General features: G+C 48.4%; 1 protein-coding gene across 2 annotated transcripts in view; it reads left to right on the top strand.

Moving 5' to 3' along the window:
* SLC13A4 (solute carrier family 13 member 4) overlaps positions 1 to 13022 on the top strand; it is a 47728-nt gene that overhangs the window by 19491 nt on the left and 15215 nt on the right. The window contains exons 3-9 of one of the 2 annotated variants that reach the window (XM_055284136.2): positions 289 to 425; positions 2244 to 2416; positions 2894 to 2948; positions 5601 to 5637; positions 6717 to 6797; positions 8913 to 9097; positions 12638 to 12757. In XM_055284136.2, the coding sequence (XP_055140111.1) occupies positions 289 to 425; positions 2244 to 2416; positions 2894 to 2948; positions 5601 to 5637; positions 6717 to 6797; positions 8913 to 9097; positions 12638 to 12757 (788 nt within the window). Of the gene's footprint in view, positions 1 to 288; positions 426 to 2243; positions 2417 to 2893; positions 2949 to 5597; positions 5638 to 6716; positions 6798 to 8912; positions 9098 to 12637; positions 12758 to 13022 lie in introns of both variants that reach the window. The other variant, XM_055284135.2, reaches the window with a different exon arrangement.

Below are 13022 nucleotides of genomic sequence, written 5' to 3'. Positions count from 1 at the left end.
TTTTATGTTTTCCAAAGTGGAGAAGAACATCTATCCTATAGAGTTACTGGCCAGATTGAATGAAATAATCTGTAAAGTAGTTAGCACAGTGCCTGCCCACAGTGAACGCTCAGTAGATATGACTCTAGGATGGTCAGCTATTTCAATAATCCTCACCTCCCTGCTTCCTCTTCGCCAGCCTCTTTGATTGAGAACAGGTTTTATTGGGTATGTCCCATTCTCCCAGCTGGTGCTGGGCCCTGGGTCCTTGGTCCGGGAGGGTGGCTGACCTGCCTGGCCTCCCTACAGGTGGCGGCGGAGTACTTCAAGAACACCACGCTGCTGCTGGTGGGGGTCATCTGCGTGGCGGCTGCCGTGGAGAAGTGGAACCTGCATAAGCGCATTGCTCTGCGCATGGTCTTGATGGCCGGAGCCAAGCCGGGCATGTAAGTCTTATTTGGGATGCCAGGCCATAGGGCATCCTTCTAGCTCCCAGTGTGCCACCAGGACAGTGGTCTCAGGTCACTGCGGGATGTCCACTTCAGCCTGTTTTTTTACCAAAGGGATGGGCTGACACCAGAGCCATAGGACCCGTCCAGGGAGAGGGTCTGTGATCATGGAGTAGAGATTTGAACCTGTGGCCTTGCTATCATTATTCAAAGAACTTACCCATTGACCTAGGCTGCAAGGGCAGCAGCTTACAACATATAGGGGCCCATTAGGTAAAACAGGATGGACCAAGAGAAATTGTTTCCCAACCTGTTTCCTGTGTATCAGGGAACAGGCTGGACCGGAAGTGGCTGTCTTCTCCTTTGTCACTGAAGGAGACGTGAATGTTTCCTCCCATCCACCCTGAGTTTTTGTCATCAGTTCAGACCACAGACCCAGTTAGAGACACTGCATTTGACTGTGATGCGGGAGGGAGTCCCACCCTCAGGGAATGTGTTGAGGTGTCAAGGTTGAGTTTTGTGTTAGCTTCACCGATGCTCCATTTGGATTCCCCTAACTGTACCTTCCCTTTTGGAATATCCTGCTCACCTCCTTCTAGTTTACAACTTTCTTGCTATATTTTATGTAAGCTGCCCTGACTCCTAGAGGAGTCAACAGAAGTATAAATAAATAATATAGTATTGGTTCTCAACATGAGTCATTTAGATGACTATAAGTTATGCTTAAAAGCATGTTCCTGTCTCCCAGATTGTCAAACAGGTATGATAACTATAGCTTAATCCACCCCCTACCTCAGTAATAATCTTGTCCCTACACTCAACCTCCCAGGCACACAGTGGCATTTCGTCATATCATATGGAGACTCTGTGGCTCTTTAAAATCTCTGTGTACTATCTGCAAGAATTTTTATCCTCTTGCATTTCCATTCCTCCCTATTTACATCAGTCAGCAAGTTGCCACCCCCATAGGCAGTTACCCGTGTAGGTACAGAATCGGCAAAGTCATGTCGCTGTCAGCCAATGGAGTCCACATGATAAACGTACTGTCCCCAAATTGTGCAAAGTCACTGATTCCACCTAAAATAATAAACACAGTAGTCTTTATGTTGGCTTATCTTATGGAAACTAGGACATGTCTGTACAGGCACACATTGCACAATGTTCTCAAAGCCAAAGAGAAATAATTAGAGGGTTAACCTTGTTAGTGTTTTTCTCCAAGTGTTGACGCTTTAAGATGTCAGCTGGAAAAGTGCACACAAACAGTGACACAGGACACTTCTGTGATTTTGGAGGCTGTGCCTTCAGCATGTTGACAGGTAGTGGGTGGGACTGTGAGCTCCAAACATTCATCTCTGTTGGGTCACTGATAACTATGGTGACTTGGCAGCAAAGCAAGGAGAGCCATGGAACTCACAAAATTGCTGGCTGCGAGGGCAAAGAAAGTATTCCCTTCCACACACAAACACACATCACCGCCAAGCTCTAGCCAATGTCTGCAGAGACAGAAAAGCAATATTAAGTCTACACCCTGTGGCCCTACTACCAGAGCTATTCTTTGCTTCACTAAGGACTTTTTTCTGGCTAAGGCCGCTAGTCCATGAAGTGTGATTCATTCATTCAACAAGTATTGCTTTAATACTTATGCTGTGCCAAGCATTGGGAGTACAGAGCTGAATGGCACCCTGCAGGACAAATGCCTGCCTTTCCAGCCACAGCTGTCTAGACCAGCCCCAGCAGGTTGGTAGGAGGCCCGCTGTGGGGCCACAGGGATGCATGTTCCATGGACGCTCTGCCTCAACCCTCCCTGCCTTCCAGGCTGCTGCTCTGCTTCATGTGCTGTACCACGTTGCTGTCCATGTGGCTGTCCAACACCTCCACCACCGCCATGGTGATGCCCATCGTGGAGGCCGTGCTGCAGGAGCTGGTCAGTGCTGAGGACGAGCAGCTTGTGGCGGGCAACTCCAACACCGAAGAGGCCGAACCCATCAGTACAGTTTGCTGGAGTTCATCTCTCCTTTGCTCCTCCAACCTCCCCTGGGGTCCTCCTGCCTGGCTCCTCTAGGGAGACTGCCCAACTTTGTGCCTGTCCCAGAAATCCCTCAGCCATGCCCCCACCTTCCCCTTCCTCTTCCCTTTCCCCTCTTTCCCATCACACCTCTTGGACTCTGAAGCTTCCCTGAACTCCCTGTTCTGGCTCTTCCTTCCTCCTTCACTTCTGGGCTCTTTTCCGCCAAATGCTCAAGGGCACACACTGCTCTTTGCCCCCAAATGCTCAAGGATCACTATAAAACCCTGGGGCCAGTCTGCATCCATAAGCCCCACTCTACTTACAGAGCAACAGGAGGGAGAAATGTCACCCACTCCATATGCCCCACCCCCGCCCTAAGCCCTTGAGCTATGCTCCAACCCACAGGGTCAGCCCCAGCCTCCACCTCTCACATACTGCTTTTCTTTGCTACTCGTAGGTCTGGATGTAAAGAACAGCCAACCTTCTCTGGAACTCATCTTTGTCAATGAAGAGTGAGTATGACTGCCCTCTTCCCAGACAGAGCCTCTCAGAGTCCATAGGGGAGGTCAGAAAAGAGGGGACCTGGACCCATAAACAGCTCTTTGAGATGTACGGCCCAAGCTCACCACCTTGCCACACCCCCCCCCACCTCCCCCATTTCCTCTCCATACCTAGGAGCCACCTGTCAGGACCTGGAGATTCACTCCCTTAACCATAGTGTTGCAGTGATGAGGAAGAAATAAAAAGGCCACACTGAATCTCAGTGGATATATGAACTGTCCACACAGCCACCATGCAGAATCTCATCTAAATTCATGTCCCTTTTAGGAAAATAGTATGTTTAATTTGTAAATGGAAAACCATTCACATCTCGATGCCACTGCAGATTCTTGGAGAATCATGAAATATTTTCTAGATATTAGATAAGGTCTTACTAGATTTGGTCTTGTTAGATATGGCAAAGAAAACTTAGGTGACAGGTAGGGGATGAGGGGACAGGAGGTGAGAGGGCCTTGTGATGATGGGAAGCAGAGCTGGAAAAGGAGAAACAGCCTCAGACATTCCTGGGAGGAAGCTCCATTAACAGCTGATTCCATTTGGAGATTCTATTTCAAAATGTGGCCCACAGGCATGCCGCAATGAATAGTCCACATTTAAAAGCCGGATTTGTAATACAGCTCAGCTCTGTCATTTGCCCGTCGTAAAAAAGGAGAACGCACATTGGGTGAAATCAGCGTTCGCAGTGGGGCAGATGCGGAAGGGTGCCATCAGGAAATCGCTTTATTTTTTCTCCACCACTATCTTCAATCATAGCATATTGGATTTCTTGATGACATCACCCTTGATGATATCTCAGGCAAATCCCATAGCTCTCCTGCTTCCTTTCAGGTATTATAACAATCTCATGTTCAGACATTTGGGAGACTAGTCCAAATTCAAATCAAAACTTCAACTTCTCATCCAAAGCTTCTCCCACACCCACCCACCCCTCACCCTAGGCCTGCAGAAGAAAGAAGGTGAAAGTAAGTGGGGGAGGGAGTTGAGCTTCTTTCTGTCTTCCTCTACCTCCCTCTTCTCCTCTTCCCCTAACTGCACCCTCATTCTGCTGCTTCTGACTTTTCCGGGCTTAGGACAGCAGCTCTAGGGTACAGGAAAGATAAACTGGTGAGAAGGGTCTGGACCGGGGCTTATTGAGGTCTAGGATTGGTGCCCTCTCTGAGATTTCAGTCCCTGGCTCTTTCATCTGTGGGGCAACTGGCTTCAGGGGCTTTGGAGCATCCCCTTATGGCGCCCTCTGCAGGGCCTCAGGCCTGATGGCAGGGCCTTGCTCTGGGATTAACACTCAGCCGCCCTCCTGGGCCTGTGCTCTGGCGGTTAACTCCCCCACAGCCCCTGTGTTGGGGCTGCCTCTGCCTCCGGGCAGGCCTTTCCCAGGTGACCCAGGAAAAGGCCATCCTCACTGTGGCCTTTTCTCCTCCCTGTGGCCTCTCTGGCATCACCTGCTGGCTTCTTGCCTTTGCTCTTTTCCACACAAAAATGTATCCCCAAACTCCAGAAGAAAAGCCTGAGTTGTCCCTAGAACTCTAAGCATCTTTTGTGCTGGTGGGAACTGGGTCATTTGCTGGGTGTGCAAACAGCACTCTTGCGGCCACCACCTCCCATGCTACCTGAGGATCCTTGCCTGCCCTCCTCACCCGGTTTGGGAAGAAGGGAGGGGAAACATCACAGCACATTCTCCTCCCAGGCTAAGAACTCACTCCAAAGAACACTTCCCTCTGCACGCCTGTCAGCTTCTTATCCTTCCCTGACAGAGCCTGGAGAGGGGCCATGGCCGCAGGACCCACATCCCGCATGTGTGTGCCCAATACGCTGTCTTCACAGTGGCTGAGCTGGTGGCTCCCACTGTCCTCGAAACTAAGACAAACTGGAAACATTCACTGATTACTCAGTGTGTCAGTTACACTGATGCCTAAGTTCTCATCTTCTTCTGTCCTCAAGGCAAAGGTTGGGGACCAGCAGGGGTGGGAGAGACTCGCCCCCTGAGGTGTACTTGCTGATCAGAAGTCCTCCCCCTCCCCCACCCTCCCTCTCCCTTGACTTTCCCTGAGTACAATCCAGGCCCTCCCTGCTCCTGTCACCTCAGATACGAATATCACAAGCTCCCTTTTCTAGATAGTGGTCTTCCCAGAGTCAGCCAGTGAGAACATGATCAGGGGGCATAGGCCCTCCAGAGAGACAGACTCTTGGACTCCTACCCTCCTCCACCACTTAGCATCCCCGTGCTAAGTACTGGTGTAAATGGAGGTATGAATGCCAGGACCATAGATCTGTGATGAGGATTAACAATGTCTGGGGGTTAAAGCCCATATATGTGCACTCTGTATCTAATATCCACTCCACGTCTGCTGTTAGGACGATTGTTAATATCAAAGGAAAGTGCTGCCCCTGCCCTCAGAAGGAAGCAGGCCCCTGGCCCCACTAATCTTTACAGCATCTCAGAAGGCAAGGAAGACGAGGGAGAGATTAGTCTTCTTTGGAGGCTAGAAAACTGGAGTCCAGAGAGTTTAAGTCCCTTACACTAAATGCCTGATGCAGGGGGACCTCCCCTCCCAGGAGTCAGCCTCACTGACCTGGCTCCTGTGTCCTCTGCTTGGTTCCAGCAGGTCCAACGCAGACCTCACCACTCTGATGCACAACGAGGTATGGCCTTGGGGTTTTTCTGTGCTTTGGAATCACTTGAAAATCCCTCAGCACTTCATGGAAACCCAAGATTCAGAACCAGGTTTTCAACAGCCACAGATCCACCTCAGAGTTCCTTTCAGTGAGGATCCCATTGACAAAATGTTATTATTAAAAAGGACACATTGGCTGGGCGTGGTGGCTCATGCCTGTACTCCCAGAACTTTGGGAAGCCACGGCAGGAGGATCACTTGAGACCAGGAGTTCAAGACCAGCCTGGCCAATATGGTGAAACCCCACCTGTACTAAAAATATAAAAATTAGCCAGGATTGATGACGGGCACCTGTAATCCCTGCTACTTGGGAGGCTGAGGCAGAAGAATCACTTGAACCTGGGAGGCAGAGGTTGCAGTGAGCCCAGATCGTACCACTGCACTTCAGCCTGGGTAACAGAGCGAGACCCCCATCTCAAAAAATAAAAATAAATAAAAATGAAAAGAACACATTTACAGTGGAAAGCAGAGTTTACCTGCACACAGTTACTCGAACTTACTTCACTCCCCCAAGTCTGGTTATACATCTTTAATTGAGAAGTATAAAAGGCCAATAAAACATTGGACTTCAGCTGGATACAATGGTGTGCACATGTACTTCCAGCTACTGGGGAGGCTGAGGCAGGAGGATCGCTGTGGCCCAGAAGTTTGACCCCAGCCTGGACAACATAGTGAGACCCTGTCTCTAAAACAAACAAAAAAACTGTGGACTTGGTTGTGATTTTTTTTTTCATTTTCTTTTTTTTCATCTTATATATAAAGGGTTCTTCATTAGCTAATAAAGTCCCAGAAAGGCTGGCTATCCTCTAAGGGCAGAGCCATGTTCTGCCTAGTTTCAAAGTCTCTTCAAGTGGAGAGCTTGACACCAGGCTGGGCGGGGCAGGCCTGGCTGAGGTGACCTGGTGTACATGCTCCCCCTGGCTTCTGGCCTCTGGTTCCCACAGTGCTGAGGCATGGGGTGGCCCTGGGATGACTAGGTAGTCCTTCTCGAGGCACTTGGCTCACCACTTCCTCTTCCTAATAGTGAGATGGCCTTTGTCCCAACAGAACCTGAATGGTGTGCCCTCGATCACCAACCCCATCAAAACTGCAAACCAACACCAGGGCAAGAAGCAACACCCATCCCAGGTAATAGAATGGCCCCTTCTGGCCCTGTTTCCTACATGAAACGCTGTGAACTGCTTCCCAAGGGCACTGGTCTTGAAGTCGTAAGGGAGTCAGGCTAGTGAGCTGTCACCAGGCACTCATTACCCACATACATGTCTGGCCTGTGTGCACCATGGAGGTGAGACATCAAGCTCACTTGACTGTAGCAAGACAGTCCATGCCTGAGCCCCAGTGTCTTCAACTATAAAAGCTGAGAGTTGGTGTAGATCAGAGGTCCTCAAACTAGTCTTCAAAGGTGCTTCAGGGACGCTGCAAATATTTTATTTGAGTATCCTAAGATTGTAAGGCACCTGCTTTTCTGAACTAATAATTGTCTTCCTGGCACGATTCCTCTGAAACAAAATGCAGAAGTCAAATGAATGAATGTTGAGGCTTGTGTAAAATAGCAACTGTCACTTACGACCCTTGATTTCAAATGTCTGTGTTCATCAGAACAGTCTCACTTGTTTAATATCCATCATCATAAATAACTGCCACCATATATTAAATGCTTATTATGTATCAATCATTGCAGTCAGCATTTTTTCTATGGTCTTGGCTCAATGAGGTAGTGATTTTGAGCTCCATTTTTGCAAACAAGGCAGAGATGAAATCGTAACCCAAGGCCAAGGAACTAGATAGGGGAGCATTCTGATTCAAATCCAAGTCTCCTTGACGACATGCAATTAACCCATCAATATACTTCCAATTACAAAATTGGATGCATGCCAGCCAGGTGTGGTGGCTCAGCACTTTGGGAGGCCAAGGCAGGAGGATACTTGAGCTCAGGAATTCAAGACCAGCCTGGGAAACACAGCCAGACCTCATCTCTACTAAAAATAAAAGTAAAATCATTAGCTGGCATGGTGGTGCATGCCTGTAGTCCCAGCTACTCAGGAGGCTGAGGTAGGAGGATCACTTGAGCCCAGGAGGTCAGGGCTGCAGTGAGCTATGATGGCACCACTGCACTCTAGCCTGGGCAACAGAGTGAAACCCTGTCTCAAAAAAAAAAGGATGTATCCAATTGCTACACTTATACTATTCTGTGTAAAATTTCACTAGAAGAAAGGATTGTGGAAAACCACTGGACCAAAGAATCTCTGAGGTCTCTTCCAGCTCTGTTGATCAATGGATCTTTTAGAGGTCTGGAAGGGTCAGCCATACTTCGGCCCCACTAGGAAGACGGGGCAGTGGGAAAGGGCTTTGAGAGATGTGGCAAGGTGGCGCTTCCCCATTGGTTCTTTCATGACTTGACTTGCTGACAGTTGCACCAGGACCTTCCCAGTCTCATGAAGAATCAGTGAAGGTGGCCAGGTGTGAAGGGAACAGGAGGGACTTGCTTCTTCAGGCAACACTTGAGACCAGAGTTCAGCAAACTCTCTGACCCTGAAAGGCTGTCATCTGGAGCAAGCAAGCCCAGAGAGGACCACAACTAAGCTGAAGTTTATCTGCAAGGGGGAAGAAAAAAGTAAAGAGGAAAAGTCAGGCAAGGAGAAAAGAATCACACTTCAACCCTCTTCCCAATGAAGACTAGGGTTTTTATGTAATCCAGGTGTATTTTTTAGTCATCTCTCCATCAGGGCTTGATGGACTCGAATGGCCAGATTTGAGAGATATTCAGAGGTAGCTTGATGGGTCTTGGTAGGATTAGAAAGGGCCTGAGGGGAAGGCCAAATCCTGTCATTCTAACTCTACAGGAATAACATCTGTTTGTTATTCAAACACAATGTGGAGTGACACCAGTTTTACTGGAGTTCGAATAAAAAACAAGCCATGCTGTCAATAATAACATTAATCACAAAAATAATAATAGCCTACCATTCATTAAATGCCAGGAAGTGTTCTAAGTGCTTTACGTATATTACTTCATTTACTCTTCACAACAATTCAGCAGAGAAAATATGGTTTCCACCATTTTACAAAGAAGAAACTGCAGCTCAGATGCATGCCCAAGTTGATAAATGGTAGAAACTGTGATTGTCTTTCTGACACCCAAGCTCAAATTCTTTCTGCTGTACCATGGTGCCTCCTGCCTCTCATGCTTCAGCCAGACAGCCCAAGCTGGGCTGGAGAGATTCACTGATTTTCCTTTGTTAGGAAAAGCCACAAGTCTTGACCCCCAGCCCCAGGAAGCAGAAGCTGAACAGAAAGTACAGGTCCCACCACGACCAGATGATCTGCAAGTGCCTCTCCCTGAGCATATCCTACTCCGCTACCATTGGCGGCCTGACCACCATCATCGGCACCTCCACCAGCCTCATCTTCCTGGAACACTTCAACAAGTAAGTGATTCACTTGGTCAAATATTTACTAACCACCACTGTGTGTCAGGAACTGGACTAGGTGCTAGAGATATGGTAGAAAATGAGAATAGAAGAGTTTCTGTAGAAAGAGGGAAAAACAGGCTGAGCACAGTGGCTCATATCTGTAATACAGCACATTGGGAGGCCAAAGCGGGGGGATTGCTTGAGCCTAGGAGTTCGAAAACAGCCTGGGCAACATAGTGAGACCCTGTCTCTAGAAAACATTAAAAAATTAGCTGAGCATGGTGACACGCACCTGTATACAGTCCCAGCTACTCAGGAGGTTGAGACAGAATTGTGGAGCCCAGGAATTTGAGGTTACGGTGAGCCATGATCCCACCACTGAACTCCAGCCTGAGCGATAGAGCAAGACAGTGTCTCTATTTAAAAAACAAAAACAAAGAAAAGGCTGGGCGCAGCGGCTCATGCCTGTAATCCCAGCACTTTAGGAGGCCGAGGCGGGCGGATCACAAGGTCAGGATCTCTAGACCAGCCTGACCAACATGGTGAAACCCTGTCACTACTAAAAATACAAAAATGAGCCGGGTGTGGTGGCGCACACCTGTAATCCCAGCTATTCAGGAGGCTGAGGTAGGAGAATCACTTGAACCTGGGAGGCAGAGGTTGCAGTGAGCCAAGATCGTGCCACTGCACTCCAGCCTGGGCGACAGGGCAAGATTCCATCTCAAAAAAAAAAAAAGTCCCAGCGCGGTGGCTCACACCTGTAATCCCAGCACTCTGGGAGGCCAAGGCAGGCAGATCACTTGAGGTCAGGAGTTCAAGACCAGCCTGGCCAACATGGTGAAACCCCATCTCTACTAAAAATACAAAAGTTAACCAGGCATGGTGGCAGGTGCCTGTAATCCCTGCTACTTAGGAGGCTGAGGCAGGAGAATCACTTGAGCCCAGGAGGCAGAGGTTGCAGTGAGCGAAGATCGTGCCACTGCACTTCAGCCTGGGTGACAGAGCAAGACTCCATCTCAAAAAATAGATAAATAAAAATTTAAAAAAGGAAAAAAGGGGGAAATAAGTCATTATAGCTAAGTGAGACTGGAGAAGTCCAGGACTCTGCAGGGAGAGCCCTGCTGGGGGAGCTCGCCCATTTGCAGGGAGGAAATGCCTCCCTGAAGAGGCGACCATGTGGAAACCTGAAGGACGGGAGTAAACTAGATGAAGGGAGATTATCCAGACAAAGAAAACAGTGCGTAGGAGGGCTCCGAGGCAGGACAGCAGAGCACATAAAAGAAAACGACAGAGAGTAAGAGGAGGCCAGAGAGCTGGACGGGCAGATCTCCAGGGCTTGGCAAGACCCACTGAGGAACTTGGACCACATCTGAAAGGCTCTGAGATGCTTTTAAAGAATTTAAAGCAGGGAGTGAGGTGGTCAGATTTATAGTTTTGAAAACTCATTCTGGATGAAAAAGAAAAAAAAAAGGAGAACAGATTGGAAAGGAGAAAGCAGACAGCAGGAAGGCAATTCAGGACACTGCTGCAAAGTTGTCCAGGGCAGCCGGTGGCTTGGCTGACAGCGCGGTGGGGAGGAGGAACAGTCAGGTTTAAGGGAAACTCAGAGGTCACTTGCTGGGTCTTGGGAAGGTTAGACAGGGCCTGAGAGAGGGAAAGGCCGCGTCTGCCTCTCAGGCTCCTGCCCTTGGCAGGTGAAAGAATAGAGGGGAAAGAGGAGGAATGGGGTGTTGGAAAAATTGGCATAGAGGCTGAGATGTCCAGGTGAAAACAGACCTGTGAATGTCAAGGGAAATATTAATGTTTAGGCTGAAGGCATAGATTTGAAGACCACTGCAGGGCAGGGGTCATGGGCGTGCCGCCTGCACAGGGAAACAGGGCCACCATGCCCAGACAGGCGTCACACTTGGTTTAATGCTCTGCTGTCCCTGCCTGGATATTCATAATAACCTTTGGGTAAAGGGGCCACATATTCATTTTGCCTCCTGGTAAGGGAAGCTACGGGAGTGGAAGAAACTACTTAGAATATACAGAGTAAGGAGAACAGAGGACATAAATATTAAGCTCACATATTTAATGGACAGAAGGAAACAGTATTAGACAACAGAGAGGAAAGGGAAATCTGGTACCACTCTACCCAAGGGAGGAAAGTATTTCAAGAAAAAGGAAGTGCCTACAATATTTAATGTCAATGAATGATGATGCAAAGGAAGGATGAAAATGTATCCATTAGATTTGGTGACATGGAGGTTACTAATGATGTAGGCAAGAGGACCTTGGTCAAGTGGTGGGAGAAGCAGCCAGATTCTGGTGAGTTGAGGACTAAGATAGAAGTGAGAAAATGGAGAGCTGACTGTGAAGGGAAGGAGAGACGTGGGATGATAATAAAAGGAAAGTAGGGGACGGGCACTGTGGCTCATACCCGTAATCCCAGCATTTTGGGAGGCCAAGGCAGGCAGATCACCGGAGGTCAGCAGTTCGAAACCAGCCTGGCCAACATGGCGAAACCCCGTCTCTACTAAAAATACAAAAATTAGCCGGGCATGGTGGTGTGCTCCTGTAATCCCAGCTACTTGGGAGGCTGAGGCAACAGAATCGCTTGAACCCAGAAGGCAGAAGTTGCAGTGAGCTGAGATCATACCACTGCACTCCAGCCTGAGCGACAGAGCAAGACTCTGTCTCAAAAAATAAATAAATAAATAAAAGGAAAGTAAAGCAGGGTCAAGACGGAGTTTTCAAGATGGGAGACATTTAAATGCTGGTAGGGATGATCCAGATGAGAGGGAAGGTAAAGATCTGGGAGAAGGTATCATTGATAGAGGGATGTCTCACACCTTGAGGAGTTTTACGCCCAGCCCCAAAAACAGAGACCCAACGAAAACACAGCATAGGTCATTTAGGCCTGAGCCTTGCCTAGGCAAAAGCCACAGCTCTCACGTGGTCCATCCAGGCTCCCCAGGAAACAGCACTTGGGCTGGGAGGCCACAGCTCTGCCTGCTGATGAATGAGCAGTTCCCCATACAAATCCCCTCTACCCTGAGACCAGTGGATGTTGATAAAGATTTGGAGATTCCAAGTCCTGGTTCTCTTATGGGCACCGTTAATATCTAAAAACTTCATTAAGCCCTACAGCTCCAGATTCTCCAGAATTGTCCCCCAGTCAAAACTTACATTCCTTTGGTGATTTCAGAAACAAAGTATACCAAGCTGCTCCATTTTCTGTTGCCTTGAAAACCAGATGAATAAACTTAGCAGAATCTTTAAGGGCAAATACGTCCTGAGTCATTCTCTTGAGTGCAAGGTATATACACTTTAATGATATTAATTTTAGTTGTTTTGATTCCTTTTGTTAGCTAGTTTCATGATTCTTGTCTGGGCTCTGTACAATTGCAACTGTCAACTAAATGAATCCTAGACAATGTTTTACCATATCATTATCATTATCTCCCCACTTAGCCCAGCTATATGTTTTAGGGAGCATTTGGCATACTACCCCAAAATACCATACGGAAACCCTCCCTTTTCTAATTGCTGACCTGGTTCTTTACCCTCCAGCCAGTATCCAGCCGCAGAGGTGGTGAACTTTGGCACCTGGTTCCTCTTCAGCTTCCCCATATCCCTCATCATGCTGGTGGTCAGCTGGTTCTGGATGCACTGGCTGTTCCTGGGCTGCAAGTGAGTCCCAGGGCCCTTTCAGCAAAGCACTGAGGCCCCCCTGTTGATCCAAAGGCCATGGCATGGGCCCTGGATGGCTCTGTGCAAGGGGGACTGCCAAGTAACCACAGAGGATGCCCAAGGAGAATGCAGTGGTCTGGTCTGAGAGTCAGGTGCTGTCTCTTCTAGACATTCTAAACATTTGTGAACTCTGCACTTCACTCTCAGCTCTACAATGAAATGTTCTTAATTCCAACTAAATGGTTAGAGAGCCTGTCCAGTTTAT

This window comes from Symphalangus syndactylus, chromosome 6, assembly GCF_028878055.3.
Source record: "Symphalangus syndactylus isolate Jambi chromosome 6, NHGRI_mSymSyn1-v2.1_pri, whole genome shotgun sequence".
Lineage (NCBI taxonomy): Eukaryota > Metazoa > Chordata > Mammalia > Primates > Hylobatidae > Symphalangus > Symphalangus syndactylus.
The sequence above is the reverse complement of the archived record's forward strand: the minus strand, read 5'-3'. Positions and strand labels throughout refer to the sequence as shown.